General features: G+C 47.4%; 3 protein-coding genes across 3 annotated transcripts in view; all 3 read left to right on the top strand.

Annotated features, from left to right (window-relative positions):
- Window positions 1-16,312, top strand: part of LOC120950146 (protein takeout-like) — a 216,006-nt gene that overhangs the window by 164,219 nt on the left and 35,475 nt on the right. The gene's annotated exons all lie outside the window — the stretch shown is intronic.
- LOC125906574 (uncharacterized) lies at window positions 4,369-11,778 on the top strand. Its single transcript, XM_049606063.1, has 5 exons — window positions 4,369-4,857; window positions 8,869-8,978; window positions 10,509-10,639; window positions 10,795-11,078; window positions 11,157-11,778. The coding sequence occupies exons 1-5, from the start codon at window positions 4,791-4,793 to the stop codon at window positions 11,306-11,308; spliced, it is 744 nt and encodes a 247-aa protein (XP_049462020.1). The 5' UTR covers window positions 4,369-4,790; the 3' UTR covers window positions 11,309-11,778.
- On the top strand, window positions 13,575-16,310 carry LOC120951749 (protein takeout). The gene is made up of 5 exons (XM_040370633.2): window positions 13,575-13,876; window positions 14,322-14,440; window positions 15,460-15,715; window positions 15,791-15,943; window positions 16,028-16,310. The coding sequence occupies exons 1-5, from the start codon at window positions 13,789-13,791 to the stop codon at window positions 16,174-16,176; spliced, it is 765 nt and encodes a 254-aa protein (XP_040226567.2). The 5' UTR covers window positions 13,575-13,788; the 3' UTR covers window positions 16,177-16,310.

The following is a 16,312-nucleotide window of genomic DNA, read 5'->3' as shown; positions in this document are numbered from 1 at the left end:
AAGTTTTGCGATTGTCGCAAAAAGTTTTGCGATTGTCGCAAAAACTTCTGCGATTGTCGCAAAAAGTTCTGCGATTGTCGCAAAAAGTTTTGCGATTGTCGCAAAAAGTTTTGCGATTGTCGCAAAAAGTTTTGCGATTGTCGCAAAAAGTTTTGCGATTGTCGCAAAAAGTTTTGCGATTGTCGCAAAACTTTTTGCGACAATCGCAAAACTTTTTGCGACAATCGCAAAACTTTTTGCGACAATCGCAGAACTTTTTGCGATTGTCGCGAAAAGTTTTGCGATTGTCGCAAAAAGGTCTGCGATTGTCGCAAAAGTTCTGCGATTGTCGCAAAAACTTTTGCGAACGTCGCAAAAACTTTTGCGATTGTCGCAAAAAGTTCTGAGATTGTCGCAACAAGTTCTACGATTGTCGCAAAAACTCCTTCCAATATACCAATACCAGTTTAACTTCTATTGCAGAATTGATCGGTTCGCGGATGATCCAGGTTGCTGGTAAAACAAACATGTATAATAATGCACAACCACCAATATTAAAACGACCACGCGCAAATCTTTGAAAGGCGGCGGGGTCCGCTGAGCTTTAAAAACGGAGAAAGAGAAGCCACCGAGAGAGAAAGAGAGAGTGATCAAATATTTGGCCATTTAAATTTGATCCGGTGGTTTTTTGCAAGAAAAACGCCCCGTGAAAAAACTGCCTAGGCTCGCAAGCTATTCAATGCGAGGGCGCTGGGGCTGTGAACTTGTATGGCGTGTGAGCCCTCGCGCGCCCTCGCAAATTGCTGTCAATTGCAGTGCGAGGAGAAAGAAGAAGAATATTTTTTCAATACATTATTCATTTACTTCAAACTGTTTAACTTTCAGTTTTCAATTCCGTTTAATTGCGACTTGCGCACCCCTGGAATGAAGCTTTGAGCTACTGTGCTTGAGCTTCAAACGTTTCGGCAAGTTTTCAGGGTGCCTTCTACTGTGTTACGTTTCGCGCAACACTTCAAGTTTTGGACTGCTTGCACGAGGATGTTTGATTTTGTTGAACCAAAATAACATTTGAAAAGTAATCGAAATAAATTAATCATTCAATTCAATTAAATCATGATAGCTCTTTTATTCACACCCTGCACACCCAGTGTCTTAACAGTTGGCCCTGATTTAATGCGTCACATACGAATCGATGTGTAGCCATACATTCAAATCCTTTCAAACGTTGCAATCACTCTCTAACACAAAACCAATTGCAAATGGCAATGGAAATGTGGCCACTTAAGCCCATCCCAACCCAACCACTGGTTTTTTTTTCTAATTCGGCAAGCGCTAGCCAATCGATTGAATAACGGCAATTACTAGTTCCATTGACCACACGATGGGCCAAAGCCTTGGACAAAAATGTCGAAGGGAACGCAAGAAAAATATGAAAAGAAAAAAAAAACCTCCATTTCACTGCAAAACAAACTCCGGCACACAATTTGGCAAACGGCTGGCCATGCTCAATCAAACTGCAGCTCCAAGGGAGGCGAAAGCCTTTGTGCGCCACCATTCACCAACCTTAAAGCACCGGCTAGGTAGCATTGATCTTGATCTTTGCCAACATTTAGCCGATTGCTTAGCAGAAACCATTTCAAATGCCCATCATGTACGAGCCGATCCTTCTGGCCCGATGAGATGAGAGTGTATCTTTTACCCACAACAATTTGTGGCCTGTGTGAGTGTGAGTGTGTGTGTGTTTTTTTTTCTTCACGAAAACCACCCGGTCACCTTGGCGCGGTGGCGCATTTGGCCACCGTCAAATGCTAAGTGGACCGTACTCTTCCGTCCACCCTTGTGGCTGCGGGAGAAGGCACGAAACACAGCCATTGTGCAGCGCCGCAAAAGGCTCGTCCTGCTGCGACTGCGAAAGGAAGCAGTGGAAGCAAATGTTAATGCATTGATCCATTGGCCGCTTCAATGCTGCTCTCGGTGTTTGGCGGCAAACACGCGTCGTGTGTCGGCTGTTATCTGCACGAGGCCGTGCCGGTCCGGAAATGAATTCAATGTCTCATTAGGTTGAACGGTCGTGTGGTTTGATTTGTGGTGGTAAAGCAGATGGAAAGTAAAATCAACTGTCAACAATTAAGCTATACAAACAACAATTGGGAAGAGGCAACGAATGAGAAAAGAATTCCAGCAAACTTTAAATATCATTCTGATGTCTCCAGTGGCTTAAAGAAGTTTCAAAACTTTCAAATCAGTAGGTCAATGCTACCAAAAACTGGATTGGTTAAAATATTCAAAACCAGTTATGGAGCATCGCTTTACCAAAAATTCTACTCGTTCTTATATAATTCCACCACCAACGAGGTAAAAAACCCCATTGTCTGTTCCCCCTTTTGCACACTAATCACAGCGTATTTTCCCGCAAAACGAAACGTCTCATTTAACCGGTTTGTTTGTGTGTCTTTGCTGCTTTTCTAACCAAACGCCCCACGCACAAGACACAAGGGCACACCACCGAATGTATGCCGATCGTTTGCAAAAAAAAAAAACAAAACCCCAAACCCTCGCATACACCTCAAAGAAACGCAAACAAACGCATCGCAGACGCAGTGGTAAGAATCTAAAGGACGCGTCAGACCCATCGCATGGTTGGCTTACTTCCGGTCAGGCCCAACCGGTCACGCACCTGATAACATTGAGCCGTCGCTTTCCTTTCGCGCACTTCTAGCCGGTCTTTGTTGCCAGTGCGGTACAGTGCGCGGTTCAAGGTGCGGGAAAATTCACCTCATTCTAGTTGCGTACGGATAGTTGGTGCGTCCGTGCGTGAGTGATTGACATTTGGCTTTGGGTTTATCTTCCCCGCTTTTTGTCACGTTACCCGGTTCGGTGCGGTGCGGTGCCAACGGCGTGTACAACTGACCGGACAACCGGACTCCCTCACCTTCACCTGCCCTTTACGGTGATTGTGTTCGCCAGAAAGATTTGCTCTATTTTCTTTTGCTCTCATCCGCTTCCTGGAACGTCATCGATGGTTGTTCCCTGTTTTTTTTTTTTGCGTAGCTTCCACCATGAATTTCATGTTTTTGAACGAATTGCTTTAAAATTGCGAGACGAAAAAAAGCAATGCATCATCGCATAGACGCCAAAGCAAAAAGAGCAAGAAAAAAACAACTAAACAACCAAACCTGCAACCAGCAATACTCCCCCCCTCTCTTCGGCCGGAAATGAAGAGAATGAACATTCAATTGAGTTTGCTAATTATTCTCGAAATTGAAAAATTTGAACAGCCACTGAATACCTCTAGCAGGATCGACCTTGAAAAAGCTTGGCCCGGCAACCGACAGGGTCTTTGTTTACCGATACTGCCACTGCCAAGGACGACCGGCTTAGCATAGCAGAAAATTGAGGACGAAGCATGAGCTTTTCACAAGTGAGCTGTTTTGTTGCTGTAGTGCTGGTTGTTCCTCTCCCGTTTTTCGATGCTCTTTAGATGCGGACGGACGGACAGTGGGCTTGAATGGGTGGTTAAAATAATTGTCCATCTAATTTACGCACGACAGGAGTGTTGTCGGCCACTTGTTATGCTTGTTGTGCTTGTATTTGTGCATTATAGACCAAATAGATGTAGAATAAAGAATACAGAGAAATGATAATGAAATGAGAAAAAACCTCAAAGTAACAATTTGATCAAGTAAAGTAAGGTAATAACATAAAAGTAAACGTAAAGTAGAAAATAAAAAAAGGAAAATAAACAGTATCGCAAAAACGTATAAAAACATAAAAGTAAACAAAGTAACAATAACAGAAACACTAAAATCAAGCACTTAAATGATTCGACAATTAGCTTGGTAAACTTTAAAAAAGGACAGTTTTACTTAATAAAAACATTAACATAAATATTGAAAAACACATTAACAACAATTTTAACGGGTGTCTAAATATAAAACATACTTTTTATCCAAAAACTGTAACAATTTGAATAATCGGCTAGCGACAGGAATCATCTTTCCATTAAGCAATAAAATTCTTTCCACTGATTTTCCACCACGCCGCACTCCGCACGCCGTCGCGCTGTGTGCTTTGGATGCTTCAAGCGTCTTTTTAAGAACCATTTCAAATCAAGTACACCTCAGCCACTTACCGCTTGCCCTTTTCAAGCCCGTGCCCAGCCTGTACGTACCTCAGCCACGGCAACAGCAACAAGCGAGCAAAGGTAGAGAGTGTGCGTGAGAGAGAGAGAGAGAGCGGGCGGGCCGAGCGAGAGGAAACGCATCCCACCCTCGGTACGCGCGAGATTGACCGACCCGCACCGTTCAACCGTGCCGCGGGTTAACTGATCGGTCCGGCGAATGCCGCACCCGGGCCGGGGGTCGAAAATCATTAAAAGAGCGGCTACGCACCGCAAAACCCAACAGACGTTGTAGCGAACTCGACGATCGCGGACGTCCGTTGTGGTGGTTTGCCTCAGGTTTGCGCACTTCTGTCTTCTCCCAGTTCCCAGATCCCCATACACCGGTGGCTGTCCGTTGTACCGTGCGGTGTATCCAGCCTCCAGTGCATCCCAAAGGGGGAAAACGAGAGTAACGCTGTAGTGGAAGTGGTTAAAATAGGAAGTGTCAACACCCGTAATTCGATTAAATTCCCAACGTCCGGCGTACGTGCACAAGTGGACGCGTGTTAGAACCCTCCTCCCCTCCGTTTTGCAGTGTCCAAGTGTGTGCGTGTCTGTGCGTAGTATCGTGTGTGTGAGTGTGTTCCGTGTTTAAGTTTGTGATTGTCGTATCATACGCGAAGCCCTTAATCCCTTCATCAACGACACGATGCTGAAGTTTGTGACCATTTGCTGCCTGCTGGGCTGGGCCGGCTGGGCCGTTGGGCAGGAAATTCGTAAGTATCATCGCAGCATGGAAGCGAGCGTGACCGATCGTTCATCACTCATCCCCATCATTAATCCGGACCAATCCCCCGTGCCCGTATGCGTCGCGAGGTTATGATGCGAGTTTTGGGACGGCGTGCGTGAACTTGCCCTTGCCTGTTTTGGCCGAGGATGTCTACCCTCCATTCATGGTGTTTTGGTTTTTTGTTCACACTTACGGCAAGAACGGGTGGAGTTGTGCAATTAGCGACATAAAGATGGTTGCTCAATGGTTGAAACTGAAGAGTCTCGCCAGTTGCTCGCCGGTAGAACAGCTCAATGAGCACTGTAAATGGTGATTGGAGCTCCAATCCGCGGTCCAAACATGACACAGCAGCTTTGTATGGGACCGGGCCGGGTGCCGTGAGTCATTAAGCCGATCAGTGGAAAGGGTGTCCACCTTCTCGGTACAGTGATGTAACGATGCTTCAAGCTGTGTGTGTGTGTGTAATTCAGGCTAGTCAGACGTTAAGGATGTCTCAAAGCGCTACTTAGAAGATCAGGCATCCATATCCAGCTGAGCAACTCAGCCTACCTTGTTACTTACGATTGCGCCAGACCCGAACGCAACGCACCGTACCGCATCCGGCGTTTGCGTTTGCTAAATGCAGTTGCAGTTGCCAACTGCCCAACATTCCTGCTACCCATTGACAGACCTCACTAGGTCAGCTTACAGCAAAGCTCACACACGTTGTCGGTGCTTTGCTGCCTTTAAAAAGTAAAACATCTCATTATCGGTTCCAGTGGATCGTGCTGACGATCGCGATAAGATGGGCGTGCGAAAACTACCGAGCAGCGGAAATAACCTTTCGCGGGGGTCTTGTAGTGGCGTGTAACCCTACTCACCGGGGACAGCAAACAGACTGGGAGGTATGAAGCACCAAACACACACGCTGCTTAATATTCCGCCACCGTAAACGATCGAAGGTGATGATTGATGAATCATTTGCTCAAGAGGAGAGCAGCATGCCGTACTGTATACTAATTAGTAGCAGGAACGGGTCGATGTTCTTGGATTTTGTTTTTTGGGAGGAATTGCCTGCAACCGAACAAAAACAAACCCAATCTGACCATTAACTGTTCGGAATGTCAAACTCGGCTTGAGCGCCATTTAAAGCTCGTCAACGAGTTAACCGTCGCTAACGGATCTTTGATGGGTTTGTGTACCCTGAGATCTAAAGCAAACGCTTCTCATTGGCATTGACATCACTCCAGCGCGCACTATTAGCGACATAACAAATGTCTTCGTGTTTGAAACCAAAAACAAAACAAAAAAACACACGGGAAAAGACATTCCATACTCGGTGGCATGCTCGCGCTACATTCAACACCCGTAAGATGTCATTAAACACGACATCGGTCGGCGTCACTAACAGCAGCAGCAGCCAGGAGCCTTCTTATGAGCCTTTAGCAAAGCATCCATCCTTGGGCGAGTGGGGCGGCAAGGTAGGTGGAATGGAATGCTCACTGGGCCCGCTATAGACCGAGCCGAACTTAATTTATCATTTCGCCGCCAGCCGATGCATGCGCCTGCGCACATCGGAGAGGTGTCAGTGGGTCAATGTCGAGGCATCGAGTTTGTGAAGCCACCGCAAAGATGTGCACCCGCCCATGACCGAACCTCCAATGCCTCCTTCTTCAGGGTCAGCTCTTATTAGTGTGGCCCGATCCGAACCGGGTGTCTTTACTGAAGGTTCCTGCGTGCGCAAACAGCGTGCAAACAAACAGAAAAAAAACACAACCTCCCTGCTGGATGATTCTCAACGTGCAGGGGATTCTCTTGATGATACAATATCTTTTTCGATATGCAGCTACGATCGCCGATTGCGTAACGCAGACGCGATGAGCAATTTCCCATTATTGTTCTACGCAGAAAGGGGGCTGTGCGCAGCCGTAGTTTTCCGCTTTTTCCGTTTCTCAAGCGAATAGAATGTGTGAATTGAGGCGATGCTAATCGAATCGAGAATCCAGACGTTGACTTTTCTAGAATCGCATCCAGGGTGTGTGCATCCGGAGGTGCCTCGACTAACATTCTGGGAAGTACAGCGCACCTGCAAACCCGGAACCTCATTACGACGGGGTGCCCGGTGAGCCTTCATCTCCATTTTATTGCATTTTATAATCGACAAAATTACCGATCGTTCAGCGGCACGTGTGAGGGGGTTAATCGGTTGCAAAGCGCAGTTCCTCGGTCGGTGTGTGGGAAACCCACGGAATGCCACCGTTTGCAAAAAACGGACCATTCCACACCTAGAGCACCTAGAGCGTTTGGGTTGGGTGGAGAGCGGCGGGGGAGACAAACAAAAACCGGCCCACCGCAGTGGCACCAGCAGTGTGTGTCTTTCGCATGTAATGCAAACACTCGCACGGAGTGCAATGTTTTTTTTTGCAGCGTGGCAGTAGTGACCACATGTTATGCAACCCACAATGTGGGGGTTGACGATGTTGGAGGGCAAAAAGGGCCGCTCGGGGTGTGAAAAATGTCCGGGCAGTTTGCGAGTGAAAGTGAGGAAGTGTTGGCGAGCTTAATTTGGTTCGCCCGATCCCACTGCCTTGCCCTGCCATGGGGCGTGTGGGCTGTGGGTGTATGTTTATGTGCCTCTGTTTACATCCCTGTTCCCCAGTAACACAAAGCCCTCATTTTCCACCAAACAATCTCAAACAAACAAAGAACGTAAATTAGATGGTGGACAACAGCGCAGCAGTTTAATAGCCACTCCCTGTCAGTCCCTCACTCTTGTACCCACTGCGTACGATCACATGTCACAGATATCGGCCCTTACCGGTCGTCGTACCGTGTGGCTTCACTAGCTCCCGCACTACCCTCGCCCCCAACACCGAACCATTCGAACCGTTCATTACCGGGGGCGGGAGGCAACAGTGAGTGTATGTGTGTGTGTGTGTGTGTGTGTGTGTGTGTGTGTGGACGCGAGCCGTTCCTCTAACTAAATGGTATTTACTCGCTAAACAGTCCCGGGCCGAGTCCTTGGAGCGGTCCATGAAACCGATCTTCATGGTGACGCACGCGCCATGTGCATCAGCTTAATGGGCAGGTTGGGCAACCGCAACCGGCCTGGTGCTTAGTTTTTCGGACGCTCTACCAACTTCACGAAAAGCGTGACCTTCACAAAGCTGTCACGGGGTTGGTGTGGGAAGAGATAAAGAGAGACAAGTCCACCACACACGCGCGCTCGTCCAGTATCTCGTCCCGCAATTGATGGTTTGGTGGGATTGCCCATCTTAGGACACTTAGAAACGGTGCGCAAGCGGCCACTTCAACTCTACTCTGCGTGCAAATCGTTCATAAAAGTGTCTCTCTTGCCTAAATTTTACATCTCACTCTCCCCTCCCCGCTGTGCTTTCTTTCGACAGCGAACCGGTTTCCTATCCACGCGGGTACGCGACACTTTGCGGTTTGCGGTCGCAAATAGGGTAGGGAAAAATGGTTTTGGTCGGTCCACGTCGGTGGTATGTCTGCAACCAGCAAAGTGCTGTGCGTTTGGTGTCGTTAAACTTTTGACACCCAAGACCTTGGATTGTACACACGTACATCTGTTGGTACGTACATCTGTGTCCAGCAAATGGAGTTCGGTGCAATGTCTGCATTACCTGGGCCTAACCATTGCTTGCATGCAGAAAAGCAAGGCGCGGTCTGGACGTACCTAAGGACACTGGATCTAGTGAAAGGCAACTGGAAGCATCAGGAAGTGGACGACACTATTTATCGGTCAACCCTATCGGTTTTTTTTGTGCGGGAGAATGAACGTAGTCGATTGCTGGGGCTCGGTAAATGTCAGCTACTACCACAACTCAATGCCATTCGATGTGAAGCTACTGATTTCCACCTCAAAACAGGAACTGGCAGCTTTGATTCAGTTCCGATTTAAACACAATCTGACGCTCATCAATATGCATTTTGTTTGTAGTTTTAGTCACGACCCAACCATTCTAACGCGTTCCGTACCGTCTTTCCCCCTCCCCAGCGCCGTACATCAAACAGTGTCGCCGTTCCGATCCCGGCCTGACCGACTGCCTGAAGGAAGCGCTGCAGCATCTGCGCCCCTATCTGTCCAGCGGCATCCCCGAGATAAAGGTAAGCCTTCGGATGGCCTTCGGCAAACTTCGGCATCAAACCGGCATGTACCGGTTTTTGGGACCGGCCTGCCCGTAAGGTCAGCCTGTCACACGGCGGGCTGCATACGTACGGCTACAGCTAAGCGGACACAGAACGTAACTCTATTTTTCTTTGTTTAATTTACCAACCTGTTCGGGTATATTGAACCTGATTGAACCGCATTCCCTGCAACAGCAGACAAAAGCATGGCAACCAAAAAAAACAAGACAAAACAAACACATTTCTCACATTTCACTTTCACTGTAACCATGTTTTGGGTTGTGTTTTGACCCGCTTTCAAGCCGAAATTGGACTTGAGTTTCGCGGCCCTACACCGGCGAATGTCGATGGTGACGCACATAGCGCACACATTATGCAATTCCCAAACAGCTCCAAAAAGTAAATATTAACCAAACACGAACAAAAAAGTAGCACCTCCCTCTCGAACGGGGTGGACAGAAGACGAACAAAAAAAACAGACCAAAACACTCGAAACTCGCTCACTCATGGACAACCTTCGTGCGGTGAAGACCACAAGGTGAAGTTCAGTGTCAATGGCGTCTAGGCCGGTCTAGCCAAAGGTGCCAATTTAAAATAATAAGAAAATGAAGAAGAAGACGACGATTCAATCGAGTTGTTTGTTGAATGAGGGCCAACCAGACGATATCGAAGACTGCCTTGCCTCCGCTGTCTCACCAGCAGCCATCTTCCGTGACGGAAGAAGCCGGTCGGTAACTGTTGAAACTTCGTGCCGCGATCGAGACGTGCAGAGTTTTGGTTTATGGCGGTAGGAGCAAAATATTATAAAATAGTAGAAGCACAATGAATTTGTTTACGATTGTCTCTTGCTTGATAAGCGAGGTGGATTAGACTGGATTTAATAAAAGCACATTGTTTATGATTACACAAACACACACACACAGAATTGTCTCCGTTCTACACCGTACCAAACACACCGCTCAAAACAAACACTCCCTTTATTTGTAATGTAAACAAAACAATTAAACGGTTTACAACGGTTTCGCCTTGAGCGGTGCGCTTGTTTACCCCCAAAGCACCGTAAAGCAACCATTGAACCTTTGAAGCGACAGGGTTCATGTGCGCGCCTAAGTGCATCAAGCACTGACCACGGGGATTATTAACGGGGTTACGATCGGAAGGCAAGGTTCCCTTTTCGGGGGGAGTGTGGGTTGAGTGCGTAACATTAAACCCGCAATACCGTGCACGCTTTATGTTTTCCTTATTGTTTTGTCAATCGCCGTCTGTCCCCCCTGGTCTGCATCCGGTTGGTGTCCCTTAGCAAAGCGAACATTGTATTGAGCGGCTATTAAAAGTAATGTTGCCGTTGGCACTGACAGCCTGCCACTGACGGGGAAAACGGGGTTCGTTTGTGCGGCTTTCAAACTTCCTTCGACCTGTCACCAGACAGCCGGCGTATCTAATGACTAATGTGATCGTGTTTCTCTCTCTTTCTCTCTCTCTCTCTCTCTCTCTTATTTAACACTCCAGCTACCCTCGGTCGAGCCGTTCGTGATGGATCAGCTGTCGCTGCAGCTCACCGGAGGACCTCAAGGATATCGGATCAACCTGAAAAACATGGAAGTGTTTGGCGCTAGCAATTTTACCGTCCGGTCGATCAAGTAGGTGGCACACGTGCTCCACATCCTTTTTTGTTGGGGTGGTTTTTTGTTGATCGTAGATTTCACTATCGTTCTTTCCCTTTCCCTTTCTCTCTCTCTCTCTCTCTCTCTCTCTCTCTCCCTCACTCTCTCTCTTTCTGCTTGCATTGGAACAGATTGGCTGACGGCAGCAAACCATTCGAGACCCGGCTGACCATTCCCCGGCTAACGATTCACGCCAAGTACACCAGCAGCGGTGTACTGATCATCATCCCCGCCAGCGGATCCGGTGACTTCGATGCCGTGTTCGATGGTGTTACCGCCGACGTTAAGGGACTCGTATCGACGAACGAGAAACCGACCGGCATGCATCTGCGCGTCGAAAAGCTCGACCTGAACCTGTCGATCAAGAAGCCACGCCTCAGCGTTTCGAAGATCTTCAACAACAATCGCATTCTGAGTAAGTAGCGCTGTAAAGCCCTGAACTACCAATGCTACAATCTACAATCTCGGCCACTCTTTCACCGTACTCCCACAGCCGAAGCGACGAACCTGTTCCTGAAGGAAAACGGCCACGAGGTCCTGCGTGCCCTGCAGCCGCAGCTGCAGAAGAAGCTGTCGTCCGAATTCACCGGCATCGCTAACCAGCTGCTGGACAACGTTCCCATTCACTTCTTCATCGTAGACTAATGCGCAACGGGCGTAAGGCGCGCGCGCAAACTTTTGTTTCGGGACGGGCACTATGTGATACTGTTTGTTATAGAATTAAGCTCCCAGACCAGACCAGAACCGTACGACAGTTGTTCGTGTCGTGCTTAAGCTTGTTAGCATTTTCATTGCTTTTGCACAATATCGTTGTGTAACAAGAAAGTAGGACGCATTGCTGCGTTGTTGTTTAGAGAGACAAGCAAACGTTCAATGTGATGCATTCTACGGTTATCGGGTGGTTAAACTTTGATGGTTAAGGAAACATCCCTTGCAGTACAAACGACAAAAAGCAACAACAACAAACATAATCAATTAGAGAAGCTTCATGAGAAATTTCAGCTCCAAAGGCGAGCCTAAAGCACACTCGCTACAAAACAAGTTTATAATGTTGTGAACGTGGAAAACTCTTCTTATGCTTGATGTAATAAACAAACAAAACTAAACTACTAAGAGCTATACTGTGTTTGAGAATTTTACTTTTTTTTTAAATAAATTAATGAACTACTTACAGTACGATTCTAACCTGAATAATATCTGAACAGTCTGTGGGTCAAAAAGTAATATTTACCTAATCGAGAACATTGTCTATGCATGCTGGGACGGATGTAACCCCTCCGAGGCCTTTGGCGGTAAGGTATACGGGGCCCCTGTAACGGGTTTGGAGTGTCGGGGCTTTAAGGGGTATAAAGAGTTGAGAGCAGGGGACGGAGTAGTAATGACTCCCGACCCGGGAAATAGAACAGTCTTCCTTCTTCTTTCTTTCTTCTTTGGCACAACAACCGCTGTCGGTCAAGGCCTGCCAAGTGCCCACAGTGAGAAGTGATGCTTGGCTTTCTGTGACTTATTATTACCATAGCGGGATAGTCATAGTCCTACGTATGGGGGCACGGTCTATTCGGGACTTGAACCCATGACGAGCATGTTGTTAAGTCGTTCGAGTTGACGACTGTACCACCAGACCGGCCCAGGCCAGAACAGTCTTTACACGAATTTTAATTTTGTTTTAAACATGGGGGTGCTCAGAATTCGTGGCTCACGGGACCCCACTCGCGAATAACGGGCCGTACCCTACCAACTGTTATACATGCTGGACCCCAGACGACCACCATTGTAAAAAAAATGTAAAAATAGTCTTGGTATGTTTAAATGTCCCCCTGTAAGGGATTATACAACCCATTTCGGGAGATTATGCAATCCCCAATGCGATATTTGAGCATAGAGTAGCGCAGTGCAGAAGTGGAGCGCGATCACAACGAGACATTCAGTGGACAAACCTCTTCAAAGAACCTGCCTTGCTAAACGCGCCTAACGAGCTGTTGACAAAGTATGCATCGAAATGGAAAAGCATACTCCGTATCATTGCATATCTTTAGGCGTATTTAGCAATGAGGAGCTTTTCGCGGCGATCGTTAAATTGGAGACAGTTTAAACTGCAATTGGGTAAGTTTTTGTACAAACATAACAATCATAAACTCATTTTTTTACATCCACAATGTTGCTTACCAGCTATCTGCTAGATTGTATCAAAATACAAACAAAAAATATACTCTTCCCGAAACCTCATTCCGTCCAACCAAAACAATCCCATAGTGATTGCTTCTCCTCACACGCATCTTCGCACAGCTGAAGAAAAGCTCTTCAGCGTGTGTATCTCTCTCTCTCGCGCTCCTGTGCGGAGAAAGTGGATAAAACAAACATTTCACCGCACACCGCAAAACATTCGCGAGTGAACCACAGTATCGGGAACATCGTACCATTGTTCCAGCCGTAAATCCGAGTTCCGTATCCAAGCAGGTAAGTGCACGCAGTGAGTAATGTGACAATTTCAAACCAATCACCCAAATGCGGTTCTGTGGTTTGTTTTGTCTGCTTTGCTAGTCAAGGGGAGCACGTTGTGAGAGAGTTTAAATAGTGTGTTGAGCGGTGAAGGATAGTTCAATGCGGGCAATGTTTTTGTGGCCGAACTTAAGCCATGCCCTTTCCTGCAAGCAAAAGGGCACCACCCAAAATTAGCATACTAGTGGAGAAATTGATTGTCAACTACCGGAAGTGAAATGAACCGATTGTCCAGCGCACGAACGTGCTACACTACAAGCACTACATGCCACTTTCCAATCGTGTGATTCGCTGTTTCGTGCTGGCAACCGAAAGCAAAGGGTTTTACTGACTCAAAACTGCACCATTGCTGTTATAAAACTATCCTTCTAAAGTCCATTTTTTCAACGCGTGGCTTCCTTTTTTTTCATAGTCTATTATCCAGCGTGCGTCATCAGCGGGCTCGCAAAACCACGTCCAACGGTACCGGCATAGCGGAGCGAAACCCGTCACCCATCGCCCCAAACCCAGCAACCGGTACAAAAGCAGGTCGTCAACGCGCGAACGCCAAGAACTGGCCAGCTTTTATTCTCATCACTTGTCTCCCGCTTTCGCGACCAACGCGCACACACACACGGCGACGAACGATGGCGACCATCGTAACCCCGGCGCGTTCATTGACTTTGACGCTGATGCTGACCATCTTCCTGCGGGCAGCGCTCTCCCAAGACATACGTAAGTGCGGGGATAATCATCTCGAGCCCATCGAGCTGGCCCATTATGTTCCCATTCCCTACGTACCCGGTTGTTTGCTGTTTGCTGTCTCGCCATCACTCGAGACAGCGTTTCCTTCGCACTCGTATTCGGCGTGTTCAAGTGTTCAAGCGAGTGCGCGAGATTATGAAATCAAATCCTCCCATCACCGGGGAACCACAAAAGCAGTGGCTTTTGGCGTTTATTATTATTTTCTTTTCCACCCTCTGTTTCATTTTTATTATTCGCCACGCCAATTCGCCAATTGCTTAACTTTCATTTGCGCTTTTCTTTGCACCACCGGGGGTCGGGACGGCTTTTTTAAGCGAAAACAAAACCGGGGGACCGTTTTTATTTTTTGCCCGCGTAATCATCCTTTTGATAAAGTTTAACAGCTGAACGTTGAATTTCTTTTGTCTTTTTTTAGCGTACTATATGCACCGCTGTGAACGGGATGCGGCCGACGTGAACGACTGCCTGCGGTACGCCGCGAACAAGCTGGCCAGCTTCATACGGCGAGGAATTCCGGAGATCGGTATTGTTGATGTAAGTATTGGCTTTGATTTTGGGCAGGTACAGAGAGAGCGAGAGAGGGGGAAAAGAAGCCGGAAAGGCCGGAAAAGAGTGCATGAATAAACTAGGAATGCTTAACTGTACAGCTCTTGTGGCTGTTTAATAGTAGGAAAAGGGAATGACTTTGATGCTTGATTGTTAATTCAGATGCAATAATTATGAACGCAAAAATATGACCTTACATAAGCTTAAGAGTCATCCAATTTATAAAGAAAAGTCTCATTTTTAATGTTATTTAATCCATACCTATAACAACACAAAAGTGATCAATTAATGTTAAATCAAATTTCACACAAATCAAGCCCAGTGCTACCGAGGGCACGGATTAATAGCAGACTTAATTGTGAGAACGTTATACGATAATCATAGAGCAGCTGGGAAGAAGGAGTGCAAACAACGCCAGCACGTTTAGTGAGCCGTCAGCGTTAGGTCATCCTAATGAAATCAATCATGTCATTCCAGCCACAAAGTGACGTGTGAGCTTGTGGAAGATTATTCACTCTAATTGATTCATTTACATTGCCGGCGGTGAGCCTGGGGATATTATAAATCTTTCCATTGGCATGCAGTGGATAGGAAGTCGGAGCTCTCTTTAATGAATCTATTGTACTCTAGAAGAGCGGTAATGGGGTCGTGATTTATTGAAAAGTAATTAATTTACCCGTTAGAGCCTAGCCGCCGAAAGGCGCCTTAACAACTCACTTCACTCACGCATGCAGGGAACAAAAGTATGGCGCTGACGCTTTTCATGACATTCATTTCGTGCCACTCTTTAAAGCTTCTCCGCCTCCAACAAACGCGCATGATTCGAATGCATAATGAAACGTTCTGATTGCCTAAATTCCCTACCTGCACTGGGTCACTGGGGTGGGCTGTCGTTAGTGGGTCAACCGAGCAGGGAACGTTTCTTCTTCAAACTCCCTCTTGAACTTTGCACCAAACCTTACTTACTATTTGCAAAACCCTTGCCGCCCTTTACCGTTTTCATTCAGGTGGAACCGGTCGTGGTGGATGAGATCAGCATTGCGCTCGGCAGCGGTCCCGATGGGTATCGGGCCAGCTTCCGCAACATCGAGGCGTACGGCGTAAGCAACCTGTCGATCGTGAACGTGCGCTCCGACATCGACTCGATGCAGTTCCAGATGACGATCGAGATCCCGAAAATCAAAGCCACGGCCCAGTACCAATCGTCCGGTGTGCTGCTGCTGCTGCAGGCGTCCGGTGCCGGCGAGTACTGGGGAGAGTATGGTGGGTAGGAGAGGAACCGTTTTTTAGTGCCGCTTACTGATCGATTGGGAGGGACGCTCCCTTTTTTTTTTGCAGAGGGCGTTAAGGCAAAAACTTACTTCAAGGCGACCCCGTACCAGGGAGACGATGGCATGACCTACCTAACGGTCGACCAGACCAAGATGGACTTTAGCGTGAAGGAGATCAAAATGGGCGTGGAAAACATCGCCAACCAGAACGCCATTATTCGTGAGTGTGCCAAGGGTTCGTCACTTGCCGCCATTGCATTGAAATCATTCCGGTTTCCGTTTGCTTTTCCGTTCCCCATGCTAGATGCCGCCATGAATCTGTTCATCAACACGAACGCCCAGGAGCTGCTGAAGGAGATGAAGCCCCAGCTGCGCACGAAGCTGACCGAGCATTTGCAATCCTTCCTGCAGCAGCTGTTCGATCGCATTCCGGTGGAGCAGTGGTTGGACTAGCGACGGCGATTGCGGAACAAAACAAAACGCTTCCCCCTTCGTGCTAATATTTATTGTATTTGTTGTAATAAAAAAAATCGAGTGAATAAATTGAAAGCTTCGACGCTGAATGGTGTCGAGTTGACTGAGAGTAACA

This window comes from Anopheles coluzzii, chromosome 2, assembly GCF_943734685.1.
Source record: "Anopheles coluzzii chromosome 2, AcolN3, whole genome shotgun sequence".
Taxonomy (NCBI): Eukaryota; Metazoa; Arthropoda; class Insecta; order Diptera; family Culicidae; genus Anopheles; species Anopheles coluzzii.
Note: the sequence above shows the minus strand (reverse complement) of the source record. Positions and strands in the feature narration are given on the sequence as shown.

Excerpts from the sequence above, each read along its gene's own strand:
- LOC125906574 (XM_049606063.1), top strand. The coding sequence starts at position 4,791 with ATGCTGAAGTTTGTGACCATTTGCTGCCTGCTGGGCTGGGCCGGCTGG. Across the intron at positions 8,979-10,508 it reads GCGGCATCCCCGAGATAAAG|CTACCCTCGGTCGAGCCGTT; the intron begins GTAAGCCTTCGG and ends TTAACACTCCAG. Across the intron at positions 11,079-11,156 it reads CAACAACAATCGCATTCTGA|CCGAAGCGACGAACCTGTTC; the intron begins GTAAGTAGCGCT and ends GTACTCCCACAG.
- LOC120951749 (XM_040370633.2), top strand. The coding sequence starts at position 13,789 with ATGGCGACCATCGTAACCCCGGCGCGTTCATTGACTTTGACGCTGATG. Across the intron at positions 14,441-15,459 it reads CGGAGATCGGTATTGTTGAT|GTGGAACCGGTCGTGGTGGA; the intron begins GTAAGTATTGGC and ends GTTTTCATTCAG. Across the intron at positions 15,716-15,790 it reads CGAGTACTGGGGAGAGTATG|AGGGCGTTAAGGCAAAAACT; the intron begins GTGGGTAGGAGA and ends TTTTTTTTGCAG.